Below are 15105 nucleotides of genomic sequence, written 5' to 3' on the forward strand. Positions count from 1 at the left end.
TCTCCTTGCTAATGTTTGATAGCAGAGGACTGGCCAATGATTCTCCCAGAATATTCTTTTCTTCCATATATGAAAGCATGAAAAATTACAGGAAATTGCATCTACAAATTGTATTAATACTGCAAAGTGAAGTACTTGGGCTATAATTAAGGCTGGCTGTACTGTATTAAAGTATTTAACTGTTGTGATAGACCTACCAACTTTTCATATGGTCATGGGATACTTCTTCTTCCAGAAGAGCTGTGTTCTCTTTAGGATGGACCTTGCTCTGCCAAAATCTTGGTACGGTATGGTTCATGAAGTGAAGGAAACTCTTATTGGTATGTTGTTTTCTCCTCACATGCCTCATTTGTTGCAAAAACCTGAAGATGTTTGGAGAATGATGCGAGATGCTGAAGGATATTATTTTGCTGTTGTTACTGAATGGCGTCGGAAGAAGTGACTATGGCTCTATCACATAGCTCCCACATGCAGCGAGAGCATCCACATCAGCCGTTGTAATGGGATGACTAGTTGCGTTGGCTTTGTTTTCATACAAAATGTACCGTTAGGAAACTCAACAGTACCCTGGAGATCAGGTAGTAAGTATTTTAAAACGGCACCTACAAAAGCGTGCTTTTTTTGTATCTTATGTTTATACCTTAATTCCATGTATAAGGTGGGCATAGTGATACTATTCATCTCATAGAAGTGTTAGCGAAATCTTCATTTTTGCTTTTTCTTTGAATTCTTCATAGCATACAGTAGCACTGTTGTGGAAATGAATTGCACTGTGTTGAGCGTAGACTTTAAATGATGTGCAGTGAATTGTGTATGTGGCTGTAGATAGAATGAAGACAGCTTCTAAGAATAATTTTTCAGCTTCCAGTACTTGCGGTGTCTAACTGCATATAAATTGCTCCAATTACAGAAAATGTGTTGCTTAGCAAATGTCTGTTTGCCATGTAGGATATCTGGGATTAAGTAACTGGTCAGGTCAAAAGCTTGAGGTGGTGCCTATTACTGAAATGCAACTATTAATATAGATTACAGTAAGTAATTCAGGAAATGGTGGATGTAGTTCCCACAGGATACAACAGAATGCCATGGGTGTAGAGGGGTTACATTTCAACCTGAGCTTATAACCAGTCGCGTCAGAATGAATTACCTGTAGTCCTCAAATAATAGTTATTACCATATATATATGTAAAATTACGTGTTTATAAACTGTGTACATGTATGTAATGTAGTTAGCTGGGAACTGTAGCACAGTCAGAATTTAAATGTGAATTTAAATTACAGTACAGTGAGAATTTAAATGTGAACTATGACAGCTTCTACAGATTTTCTTTTTTAGTGGCATACTTACTTCAAATTATGAAATAAGTTATTTCCATGCTATGTGGTGACTCTGAAATAGTTTTTGCCATCTCTTCTATCTGATGTCTTGAAGTGCTTCAAAAATATTGATTGACTCAACTTCTATAAGTAAAACTAAGAAAGGAAGTGTAAAAAATGTTTTTCTTTCTGTTGTCTAGATGGAAAAAAAGCATAAAGGTAGCTTTTTTCAAAAAGCTTAGGAGGCAGCCTTTTGAACGTGACAATAAATATCAAGTTCTTTCAGTTATTGTGGAATAGCACCAGACAAATAGTATCTCCAAATAAGTACTCAGAAATCCAGACAGTTGAAAGTGCTATCTGCTTCAGAAGGCAATGGTGGTGTTTACTCGCTCAAGGTGTTATACCGGATGTTTGGGACCAAGATAAGTGTGAAAATGCAGTCTTGTGTCTCTGTGGCTTTTGCTGTAAGTCCTGAACAGTCTCTTGCGAGGTGGTAGTCCATTAGCCAGAAAAAAGGAGAATTTTGCTTGAGAATCTAAATTATTTCCAGTCCTGCAGTATACAAAAAATAACACTTGTTTGTCTCTGAAGTTCTCCAATACATATGCTGGTATAGTCCTCAGGAATGCTAACATTTTCTTGTTAGAAGTGCTGTGTCACCGTCGTCTTATCAGATGACCAGATGTTTGCTCTTGTGGTTGGTTATTGCCTGCACAACTCTTCATCTTCTAACAATGGTTTCACTGTGCCACATTGTTCGATGTGAAATGCATGAAAAGTGTCTAGATTATGTCGAGTCAGATTTGCTAAAGGACTTTGAATTTTGTTTGGGTAGAAAAGCTCTAAGCATTAACAGAAAAAGCATTTTGTCTTTCTTAATCAAATGCTCTTTAAGTTCTATTTATGGATATTTTGCAAATAATTTTACTTGAGCCTCTCTTTTTTTCTCCTCCCTTCCAAAGTCATTCAGATGTGCATATGTGTGAATTGCAATTCAGAACTATTGGACTCCCTTTGACTATTCCAAACCCAGTTTATTCCATTTATAATTCGAGGGATGCCTTATTTCTGAAAATCCAGTTTTATTTTGGGGCAGTCCCAACTGGTTTAGAACCAAAGCAGCAGAATACATTTCTAGGGTCATGAAAGTTACACTTTAAAAATACCGATTATTAGTAAAGGTAAATGTTTCATAAAATGACTGTGTTGTGGCAAGGAAGAATATTGAGACTAGCCGAATGTCCGTCTGCATCTTTTATATTCTTAATAACAGATGGCTGAAGGATAAAAACAATTTTCCTAGTGCAGTGCCATTTTAGTTTTCATGCTCTGCAGTTTCACTTCTGGAATTTTATTTGGATGAGATTAGAGGGGAAGAATGCATACATCTCCAAGTGCTACATACACTAGTAAAAGACATTGGAGTAAGTGTTCAACTTATGCAACTTACCATACATTTATTCAAGACAGTGGAGCTGTAAGCTGAAGTTGCAGAAGTTGCAGATCTTCTCCAGTAGGCGTTAGTTATTCAGAGATGTTTAAGTCTGTGGATTCCTGTTCTGGGTCTCACACGCACAGTATAGGACAAACTAATGACTTTCAGAGCTTTAACTAGACATTGAAATATCTTTTTCAGGTATGGTATTTTTTTCTTCATGCATTTGAGTTAGGTGAGTCTTTCGATAACCAAAATGTTTATACCGCAGATGTCTTGACCTTAATTCATTAAAACCAAATATTTTTTTGTTGCTGTTTCTTTTTTTTCTGATGTATACAAATATTCACATAATTATTTTTTTGGTGCCAATTCAAGCTGAAGTATAAGGTACAAATCTTCCAATTATTGTGGAAATTTCTAAAACCTGAATTTTATCCACAACATGAGGAGTGTACTGCAATAGGTATTTCTGAAGAGAAGCTGACCATGTGCTCATAATTCTTTTTTTCCTTTCCTCTTTTTGGACTTTTGGGGAGTTTATGCAAACAGGCACGGGCCTTTCCTCATGTATTCATTTTGGATTTTGCCCATATATTTTGCTGGACTTCTCTACAGAACGTTACCTACCTGAATTGTGGGGAGAAGAAAAAAAAAAAAAAAAAAAAAGAATTAACTTGGATTATGGTGGTATTTCTTAAGGAGAAGTTCATGCTGTGTTACAGCTGCCTCTGAAGCTTAAAAACTACAGGTCTTGTGTGGAATCCAGGCATGAAAACTTGCATATATATGTGTGCATATGTAGAGAAGAAAAGCTTTTTGTTTGGTTGTATTTTTTTCTACGATGACCTGAATTTCTAAATTATTCTTGTTTCATATTTTCTTTAAGGATAGATGTATAATGAATTCAGGACCAAATTTATAATGAGAGAGATCTTTGCTAGCTCAATTTTGTTATCTTTGTGATTTAAATAGGCTAAGAAAAATAGTGATCTAAAGGATAGGAATTCTCTTAGTTTGTAGAAAGTATTACTTCAATGTTATTAATTTATTTTTGACATTCTATTAATTTCAGCATTCTGCCAGAGCTCTTGATTGTTTTTAAATAGTTATGAACTGCTTGCAGGTTACCAAATAGCCCAAATAATTACTTGGTGATTTAGATTTAGAGTCATGTTTTCAAAGGAACGAAAGGATAACGAAATGAGAACTTCCTAAATTATCTCTGCTCTGAGAATGACTCCTCGATCCCATCCTTTTTATTCCAGTAAAATTCCACTGCAATCCAAAGAAAACCCAAGTTTTATCTGAGTCAAGATTTGCAGATGATGATGATTATGTTCCATTCATCACCAAGATCTTTAAAATAGCTTTTATTTATAAATGTTTTCCATCTTCATTTTGCTTTTCCAGTTCTCCACAAGCAGCCAAGAGAAGTGTGCCTTTGCTTGCTGGAACTTGGAAGGATTGCAGCAAGGTAGGTGAAAATATTTAAAGAATGAAGAAATATTTACATTCTTGACAGCAGTGGCTATTGAGAGACTTACTAAATCAGCACATCTCAAGCTAACTTTCATGCTCGTTAGGTTCAAGGAGAACGCTTGCCTTGGTGTCACTCAAGAATATCTTGTGGGCAGTTGTTAACAAGTATAATAAATTCTCTGTACCATCACCTCAGTGAAGGTATTTGTTGGCTATCCTCGTATTAGGATGGGGAAGAGTTGAGAATTTTTTTCTAAATAAATCTTTGAACTGTTTCTCTTTCTAAGAGTCAGAACTTTCTCTAAACAAGTGAGATTTCATTAACTTTACTGCTAATAAATTGATCTTCAGATTACCTAAATCCGATATAAGCAACAGTGACTCTTCTGTCATTTATTAAATAAACTTAGCTCTGATTTTCACCAAGAGAAGAAAACGAGAATTGAATTAACAGTCTGTGTTCCATCTCTGTCAGATATTTCTAGCCGGGCTGGACCCTCAATACACTGTAGTATTGTCTTTGCTATCAAGACGAAGGTGGCTTTTGCTAGACAATCAAAATGATGGTAATTAGAACGTGAGTTTCCCCACCACCACCACCTTTTTGCAGATGCAGATTTAAGCAGCGTAGCGCGTAAGATTTGCTACAAAATACATGTGCAGCGGTGCTAATACCCAGTCTTGCATGTAAATTGCAGTTGCTGTCACCCATGTGTATTGAACTGGAGTGCCTTGCTATTCAAATAGTTGCATTAATTTCAGAAGAATTCCTTGTGTTTACGATCAATGAGAAGGAGACCCCTGTTTATTTCTAGCTTAAGAACTAGTATTTTCCTGTTAAAATTGCATTATGGATATTTGTATTTTGTGACAGCAACTCACTTGTGAGGCCGCTTAACTAAATTTCTCTCTCAGTCAAGTTTCAAAATAGCCATCAGTGGAGGTTTGCATAGAAATAGCATTGGCCAGAAAAAGATTTCCAGCTTGCGGTAATTTTCTTATCTCCCTAAACCCCGAATTCAGTCCAACATGGCCAAAACAAAAAAAAATTAATTGAACTTTTCATGAATAAGAATGTCTTCTGATCTGTAGGTGCTCAATGAAATTGATTTTCACAAATCTTAATTTACCTGAGCAAACAAACTGTGCTTTCAGGATCCCCAACCTGGAGATAGATCTTCCAGCATCCAAAGACCCCATGGCCAGGGTGTAGCTGTCAGGAAAGTCTGCCCCAGGTTGATTACTTGATAATATCGAGCTTCCTCAGGGAATGCAAGTCAGCGGTTAGGCAGTGCTGGATTCTGCTCACGTTGGTTGATCTAGATTAATCTCATTTTGCAATGAGATTTGATTTCTCAACAGGTCTACAAGAGCATTAACATAGAATCTTACCCTTCATACTTGCCTTTGTCTTAAGTTCCCATGTCTCAGATGTTCTGTGCTTCAGACATGAAAATAAATACTGAACCATATAGTGTTTTTATCTATTATGCATATCTATACCTTTGCCTTTAAAATATTTTAATTATAATACATGTATGTTACCTTATACCATTAATGTGTTTTATATATTATATTTATGTTCCTGCTGTAACATCTCTTTGAAAACAAAAAAACCAAAACCCTATTTATAATCTTGTACGTTTCCAAGGTGCATAAAAACTGTTGAAGGGGAACATCGAGTTAATATAATTGAAAAGCAAATATGTGATGTCACTTTTGCCCGAGGTGTGTTAGACTAGAACTATATGGAAGAGGAGAATAGACAGTTGCCTCCACTAAGCATAGGAAAGAGCACATTAAACTGACATTGTTGTTGGGCTGCCTTAAACAGGAGAGAAGTCAGATGTAGTCTTGCTTTATAAAGCAAACTGGATCTGTTGACAGTCTTAGGGGTCTGCTTTCCTGAACAGGAGCCACAAAGATCTTTGAAAAGGTGCCTTGATATGTTTTTAAAGAGTGAAGAGAGTAAGAGACACTGAATAATTTCCCACTTTTCTGTTTTAGAAGTGGAAAGATATGTTCAAAGTGGCTTATTCATCACAAGGAGCCGGCTCCGGGCCCTGTGCCCAACTAGACTGCTGTTAATCTTCAGGGTGTATAACTCCCATAAGTCAACCTAGGTCTGTCGTCTTCATGAAAATGGGCTTGGGATTGAGGCACGAGTGAGTGGCAACGGGGATTGTTTGAGTTCTGCTAAACTCGAACCCGTTCAACAGATATTCGATGGATGAGGGGAAATGGTTGATAATTTGCCTATGCCTGAGCAGTGCTTGTAGCATATTCTCCCGTAGCGTCCTTTTGGCCAAATTAGAGAGAGACGGCCTGGATGCATGGACTACGCAGTGAGTGGAGAACTGGTCTGACCACGTGGCTCAAAGAGTGGCAGTTCAAAGCCCGGCTACGAAGAAAAATAGAATAGCCTGATAAAGTCTCCTGGATTTCAGTTGTTGATGAAAACACAATTCTAAGGTAATCTGTGAAATTACAGTAGCTAAAATGGGCCGTCCTGTGCACTGGCAGATATAACGTGGGTCGAGTGAGAACAGTTATGAGAGAGGGAAGTGTCCTACCGGATGAAATTGCGCATTGACAATACGCAGTGGGGATTGCAGTGGGTTGCACAGGTCCAACATTCTCCCAAAGTATTTTGAAGTCAGAGTGAATCATTTAAACTAAAGTGGTGTGAGAGCAGAATCGATCACTGTGTAATCTTCGTAATCGAGACTTTGTGGAAAACGTAATTATTTGCAAATAGGTGTATATGTGCTGTCTGTGTGTGCGCTTAAAGAGAGATTATACGATGGAAAACAGCTAAATTATCTTTTCTGCAGAAAGAATGAAGTTTTTGGCTAACTATTAAGCTCTGGGGGGTTAAAAAACCCCCACAGGTCTTTTGAAATTACCGTTGAGCAATTCTGAGATCTTTCTGCTATTGTATTCATTTTTTCCTTGGTAAAAAAGGGAAGTGGTGCTCTGAGAAGTCTATTGGAGATCACGTTACAGACCAATGCTGCTTCATTTGTAGTTATGAGAAGGCAGGCAAGAAAAGAGCAGAAAGGGAAATTCTCAGCATACCTTCCAGACCAGAATTTGCACCTCTACGCCTCCCAGGAAAGATGTGTGTTTTACCATTTCAGTTTTCCAGCAACTTTGCTTCAGGTTGATACACTATGTGGGAACAAATGTGTGTATGTTTGTTTGTTCATTCGTTTTATTTTTCAACTCCTCACCAGAGGAATTCAGAATACTGGAAATACAGGGAACTTTAAAAGTCTGTCACAATGACAAAAATTGGACGTTATGAAAAGCAGTAGAAGCAAAGAAGCAGCATTGCTTAGAGTGGAAGAGTTTTATTTGATGAGTAAGGCTGCATGCAGGTGTAGCCTCAGAGCCCAGGGGGAATTTAATGATTTACAGCCTGTCAGCATCTGCAGACAGACAGGAAGTAAATGGATTGTATAAAGTGCTTGCTTCAATGTTGGATGACTTTTCATTAGGCAGACTGCACCAGTTAGAAGCCAATCCAAGCACAGATTTGGTTCTTGGTTTTCTTGATATTAATTTACGAGGCAGTAGTGTGACTAAATTAAAAGTTATCATAAAAATACAGAAGATAGTATACACGCTTATGCCCTTCCTCTGTTCACTTTTAACATTATTATGGTATGTAGCTTAGATTTTCATAATGTATTTGTTACTGCTCAATATTTTAGTGTCCAGATCTTTACCTAGATAAGCCAGCATAGTTCTGCATCTGGGCTATGGACTATTCTGCTACAGAAGAAAATATGGTTTCATTTATGCAAGTAGTTTGCTATGACAAGCCTACCTGGCATGATAACTTTTGCAAGCCGAAGTCCTTCTCTGAAAAAGGAAATCTTTCTATTTTTCTGGGTTTTGTTCAGTGTTGGCAAAGAAGAAAAAAAACAAAACAGAGGGAAATTACCAGTGATTAGGAAAATGGGATGGGCTTTTAGACTTCTGACATCTGTGCAAGCTCTGCTGCTTGCTGTGAGATACTGACTTAATCACTTGCCATAAAGCTTTCAAAAGCAGGCATTGTTTTACAGAGCCTCGCTCTCCAAGTGCTGCGTTTGAGATGCTCCATGTCAAAGTTGCATGTGTTTTGGTTTAGTTGGAGCTAGAAGTGTGTTGCCACTGTAAACAGAGATCTGAAGACTGGCTGTTAAAATAGGTTAAAAAAGCATTGGTCGCTTCTGAAAAATATTGGCCACGTCTCTATTTATTTATCTATAAATTTAGTGCAATAGTTGAGACCAGGATAACCTTCAATCCATTTTCATCTGGATTTCTTTGAAAAATACTAACACAAAATAGAAGTTGTCAATTTGAAAGGATGTTGTTTGGGGGGGAAAAAACAAGAAAAAAAGGGAAAATGAAGGTACTGTACTCGAACCTGTCCTAGATGGTATAACAATTTTTGAGGCCTAGTGTTTTTCATAAATTATTCACTCACCAACATATATGTCATCCGACAGAGAAGTTGAAACAAACCTGTATATCCTGTAAATTTGATCAACTGAGAGACGCCATCTCAATTTTTTGTATTAATTTGGAATGATGGCGTTAACGATTGATATATTTTATACATGTTTACTAATGTATGTAGTATTCTGTTATTGCACAATAGTGCAATACAGAAAGTATAAATTCTTTCCACCATTTTGTTTTAAAATATGTAATACTTCATACGGACTAGTAATTTGTTTGCATGTTTCCAAAAGGTTTGGGGTGGAGCCTCCTGGATTAATAAAGTTGGAAAAAGAGATTGAACAAGAGGAAACGCTTTCAGCCCCCCTTCCATCTCCTTCGCCGTCACCAACAAAGTCTCCTGGGAAAAAGAGCACAGGGAAACTGTTGGATGATGCTGTAAGTTGTGGGTCCTATCTGCCCTATGCTGGTATGCACTTACTTGCAAAGCCCACAGAAGCCTGAGTGTCACATCTCACTGTATTTTAAAGATTTGCAGGCTGATAGAGTTTGTTTATTTTTGACCACAATTATTTATGCCTGAAGTTTGGAAAAAATGTCGCACTGTGTAGGAAGGAGATCTGCAGTTTAGCCTAGCTTTGTGCTTAGGGCCAAGTTCCCTTCTTATTATGCTGTTTTCTTTTTCTGTTCACTTCTTGTTCATCAACTCCCACTTAGTGTTTTGTCTGAGAAAGGACTGAGTCAGGACTAGGAGGTTTGGCCCATACTGACTTGTGCGGATTGTTAACAAACACTCGTAAATTATTTCTGCCTAATTTTTATGCTGCTGTTCGGCATGTTTCTCATGTGGTAATAAAAGCAAGCTTTTTTCCTCAGCGTTAGAAAGTAAGTATCTTGCTTTGAATGTCATTAAACTCTTTGCGCTACACCGTAGTGTTCATTTCTCTGTGGCAAAGTCTAGTAGAGTTCATTTGAAAAAGCTGGAATCAGATGAAAAGGACACATTTTGAGACCATGAAGAGGTTAAACTTGAAAAGTAAAAATATATTCTATAAAAAGAAGCAGTTACTATAGTAACTGCTATATTACAAGGTAGATGTGCCACCTGGGAGTTACAAAGCACTTCTTGAAAAATCCATGTGCCACTTTTTTGTTACAAAGAGCAGATGGGATATAATGTTCGTTCATTTTATTGAAATACTTTGTACTATTTGATGCAAATAATTACATTTAACGTTTTTTACATTTTGTATTTCTTCCTTAACTTTGCAAAAGCACCCACTTACGTTTCAACAGAATTGAGAAAGAGCAGTCGCGTAGAATGAGGGTGGTGACTGCATATCTTGTAGGAGCGGAACGGAGAGTATGAAGGTTGTCTCCAACCACCTCCTTTAATTTAGAAAGCAGTAGGGATAGAAACAGAATGGAATTCATCCAGCTAGATTCCTGACCCGCACTGCCCCAGACTCTCACACCATAAAATAGCAGCAGTGCTCATATAGTCCAGACGCAAAATAAAATAGGATATAATTCTTCCCTCTGCTTCCTTATTTGATTTCCAAATTCCACTCAATAGTACTTCTGCGCCCTTTGGGATAGTAAGGTAATGGAAGCCTCAACAGCAGGATCAGCAGCGAAGGTCTCATTATCCTCTGTTTTACACCAGTATAAATCCGTTGGCTTTCATTCGCCACAGGACTACGAGGGCTCTGTTTTGCTTACACAGTTCAAAACAACTTTGAACCTGTTAGGTCCAGCTGCTCTGGGTTTTTGCTTGTTTAGATGAACCCTGGTAGATGCAGCCGCTAAGGCATAGTTCACACTATCCGTTTTCAGCTTTCTATTTCAGGAGTGTCTCCAGAGCTGATAACTGCCATAGGTTATTATGCCAGAAATCACGGAGTATTGGGCAGCATGCAGAGGACCATTACCAAATAGTCCTCTGTGCACAATCCCAGTCTTGGTACCACATTCCAGGAGATACAGGAATGCACCTTTTGCATCCTTAGCAACCTGCGCTCGGATTTAAGTCATCGACCGCTGCCTTCGTATAAATAATTCCTATTGTACACTGACTATCAAAATAGTTTGATTCTCCAGAAATGGAGGCTAATACTCAGCCATTTGTTCATAAAAATCACTGGAATAATTAATCTTAAAATAATTCAGTGATTGAACATTCAAACTGAGGACAACTCATCTGATACTTGAGAAACACTTTTTGTGTGTAAAATACATGTAGAGTTCCTCTGCAAAGTGTTATTTTTAAATGAAATTTTGCACAAAAATATCATTCTCTGATTTCAAAAAAAAGCTAAGAATAATTATAAAAAATATTCCATAAAGTAAAAAAGTTATTCAGATAACAACATTGAACAATTTCAGAAATAATTGGAAAGCCTTTAAATCGGTCAACAGGACTAGTTTCAAAAGCATTTTTGCTCCCTATTCTGGTATAGAAACAATAACTGGTTAACTTTTAAAATTTCTTTCCAGCTTACTTAACATACTATAACTTTATTCTAAAAGCAGATCTGAAAAACACTTGTTGTACTTCAGAAGCTTTTCCTGTTCATTTGCTGAAGATAACCAAAACACCTATCAGAACATATAGCTTTGCCCTGATTTTTTTTTTTTCCTGAAACTGTTTAAGACGGATTTGTTAGCTATTCTGAGACTATTCTTTCCCAGATCTCAGCCTGTTTTTACAGGCCTTGGTTTACAAACTGGATTTGAAAACATGTTTGGAATATTATTTGAAGTGGACAAAACCTCCAGCATTTTGCATTGTTTGACACTGACATACTGGGTCAGCATTCATCCAAGAAAACTGCAGTAGTGCGATTTGAATGTCAGATGAGTTTCTCAGCCAGATCTGCTCCTTTGGCATTGATGGCTGTGCTACTTTCAGATCACTGAAGAGTACCAAATATACTTTTACTGAGCATTAATGCCTTTGGTAGCACATGCAAGGCCAAGTTTTCACAAGAGGCTGAAATCAAGCTGATGTAGCTGATAAAAAGCAGGAAATGAGTTTTTATCTGTATTTTCTCAGCCCTTATTGTTGGCAATGAGAGTACTCTTGAAGCTCCTTTAAATTGCACTAATGCCCTCAGGTGGAGATCATCAAAGGGTAGTTAGCAATACTGGGGAGCATCTTGGCATGGATTTGTGACTGTCACATTATTTTCTGTATACTTTTTTTTTTTAAGGTGCTTCTGTATTTATTAGAAGGGAAAATACATCATTATGACATCTTTGTTTTGCCTGTCAGCTATGTTAGCAACTCTGACAGTTGAACTGATTCACTACAAAATACTGAGGACACGTCTACAAAAGTTTGATGCTGAACTCAAACTAATAAACTGTTTGACTTCAGTTAAACAGTGCAAATTCTATGTTGAACTCTGTGACACTTATCTCTATTCGTACTTTATCACAGCTTCTTGACACTGGAAGCACCATAGTCTGGGATTACAGAAATATGCAGAAAATTAAGAAAAAATAAGAAAATATCAGTGAAGACTTAAATTAGTGATATCCTGTTATGGCGCATGTCTTCTTGAATGTTTTGCCACATGTGTTATTTTAAACAGTTTCTATTAATAACTTCCATGTTTTTCAGGTTAAACACATTTCTGAAGATCCTCCTTGTAAATGCCCTAATAAGTTCTGTGTGGAGCGTCTTTCACAAGGAAGATACAGAGTTGGAGAGAAGATTCTCTTTATTAGGGTAAAGGTTTTATTTTTTATTTTGTAGTGAATTGCTAGTATCTGCTATCTTCCACTTCTGCGATGATATCACTGATTAACAGAAAATATTTTCTTATTAACCGGAACTGTCTGTTTTTTATGACACTGTCAGGGAATAAACTACAGTGGTTAATTTACTCAAGGAATTACTAGCATGTGGCAGATCCTTCTAGCTTTAGGTCATCAAATTTTCTGTTTTTCATCAATGGCAACCAAAAGTTTTCAGAAATGGAGATGATGACTTCCTCTCAGTTCGGTTTGAAAGAACATCCACTTCATTGAAACGGCCATTCTACCACTTTGCTTTGACTGGTGGTATTTGGCAGGTCAGGAAACAGATCAAAGACTTTACGATCATTGAATTGCCAAGGCACGACTAAGACACAGTGCTAAGGTAGGGTGAGCAAAACATTGATGTCCATAGTACTTCATTTGATTAACAGATATTTCCAAACCCAGTGTTGTATTTCAGACTTAATATATGTAGTATATTAACTCCCATGGTACAAAGTTAATTGTTAATATAACTATTGGCTAGTGTTAATATCTGGCTGAATTTAGCACAAATATATTATCCAAACTTAATTTTGATCCTCGTAATCTTCTCTATATATGCTTATGGTAATAATAATGAAGATATGCTAATCATATTATTCTGTCGTAATAGGTTAAGAATCTGATTCATGCTATGCTTTTTTTCCATTTTCCTCTCCACATGTGCTGTTCCTGAGTAATGACTTGACAAAATGATAGCTCTTGCTCTCAAATAACTGTTATCCCTATTTTGCTAAAGGCATACAACTGGGAACTGATAAAACTGAGGATTTAACACTTGTGCGAACAAAAGAAGTCGGAGGGAGTCCTTCCCATCTGTAGAAGTCAAGTTCCTAGTTCAACAAAACACCAGAGTTCTTGCTCTGTCATAAACTTATGCTTAACTTAGAATGAAGTCAAATTTAGATAAGGATTTAGGTTTTCTCATGTGTATAAAGTTGAGAACAGGTTTAAGTACTGTGCTGAACAGGGATTGAGAACTTGCAATTAATTCAGTAATAGCTCAGAAAGAAGAAGAAATACAGGATTTGTCACAGATAGTTTGAGATTTAGCATGCTAGTATAAAGGATTAATAGCTTTTCTGTTTCGTAGCCAGTGAGACTTTTTTTTAATTCTGCAGTATTTTTAGGTACTAGCTTTATTACTAGCTTCAAATGACTTTGAAGAAGGTAATGTTCATTAACCAAAGATCCCAGTAATCTGGCACAGTTTGACACTTCTCTTGTCTTCCTTTTGATTTTAATTTCAAATAACAATATCAAAGTATTTTTAATCTTCTAGTTTTGATAAACTAAGTTTTTCTGCCAGAATGGTGAGTGTCAAATTCCCTTTTGCTGGCTTCTTTATTGTGCAACCTAGTCCAAGTCAGATTTCATTCCAAGTTTGCAAACAAAACACCCTTTTCATATCACGCTACTGCATTCCAAGTTGAACTGTGCCAAAAAATAACGGTAATATAGATTAGACATTAAACTACAGTATTAGAGATCATTCCTACAACTCTGATAGCAATGGAAACTTGCCATGAACTTCAGTGGGAGCAAGCCCATATTCCTAGGTTTTAAAAGTCAGTTGTCTTTGGGTTTTGGTTAGTTTGAACGTCATTTTGGAATGCTTCACTGGATCACAGTAAGTTTTTACTCTTCGTTCTACATGCTTTTATTGTGTACATAAGTAGATTTATTAGCCTTTCTTTGGAATTCTTTGGACACTTGTGAGAAAACACATTTGAGGTGTGTAGCTGACTTTTAATTTTGTTGATATTTGGCACCCTATTTGATGCTGCTGAGAGAGTTCCTCCTACGTTATATGTTCTTTACACAGCCAGATATATGCCATTTGTTTATAACCCAATGTGTTCTGGTTGAACTGAGACTGAAACTTTCATTGTTTTAAGTTTCCTTAGTATACCCGTTACTGTCTCTATTAATTTTCTCCAGTAACCTATAGAGGACTTAAAACGTATACGGTTTCAGTGATGTTACAAGTATGACATGTGATAAAACATTACAAGTTCTAAATTTAAATTGGGATTAACACTCGTGAATTGATGTTAAAGATTATATTTTTTCAGAAAATATTTAATAACATCACATCCGTAACAATTTTTTATTCTAGTCCCTCTTTTTGTTAATTTATAATATAGATATATTAATTTTACAAGTGAAAAAGGAAGAGCAAAGAAAAATAAAACCTGGCATAATGTAGAATTCATGCAAGAAATGACACAGAAAGTTACGTGTGTTAATCTAAAGTAATTTTAAAGGGAAAAAACGTTTGGAAAATGTAGCAAAACGCAGGAGGGACGGTCCTTCAAAATTCAAAAATCTTGTATTGTAGTAACTTCTTAAGGTAATGGCCCCATTAACATTGCTTGAATAAAGACCGGGGTTTTTTTAACAGGGAAATATGTTTAAATTTGAGATGAAAAATAAACCATTGAAATCCATGAGGTAATGGAAATGATGAAAATTGATGAAAACATGAAGATACTTAAGTCTGCTGGCAAAAATGTGTGTCACAAAAGTAGTTCTTTACACATGACATAGTTCTGTAGTACATAAACTAAACATGCTTACCATAATGCTGTGGTGGCTTAGATGAT

The 15105-nt window shown here is 36.6% G+C and overlaps 1 protein-coding gene across 7 annotated transcripts in view; it reads left to right on the forward strand.

The window, feature by feature from the left end:
- Positions 1 to 15105, forward strand: part of GAS2 (growth arrest specific 2) — a 95515-nt gene that overhangs the window by 43107 nt on the left and 37303 nt on the right. For 6 of the 7 annotated variants that reach the window (XM_054828335.1, XM_054828330.1, XM_054828337.1 and 3 more), the window contains 3 exons: positions 4169 to 4232; positions 8986 to 9130; positions 12318 to 12425. In XM_054828335.1, the coding sequence (XP_054684310.1) occupies positions 4169 to 4232; positions 8986 to 9130; positions 12318 to 12425 (317 nt within the window). Of the gene's footprint in view, positions 1 to 4168; positions 4233 to 8985; positions 9131 to 12317; positions 12426 to 13238; positions 13283 to 15105 lie in introns of those variants that run through there. The other variant, XM_054828338.1, reaches the window with a different exon arrangement.

The sequence above is a fragment of the Grus americana genome, chromosome 5 (assembly GCF_028858705.1).
Source record: "Grus americana isolate bGruAme1 chromosome 5, bGruAme1.mat, whole genome shotgun sequence".
Classification (NCBI taxonomy): Eukaryota; Metazoa; Chordata; class Aves; order Gruiformes; family Gruidae; genus Grus; species Grus americana.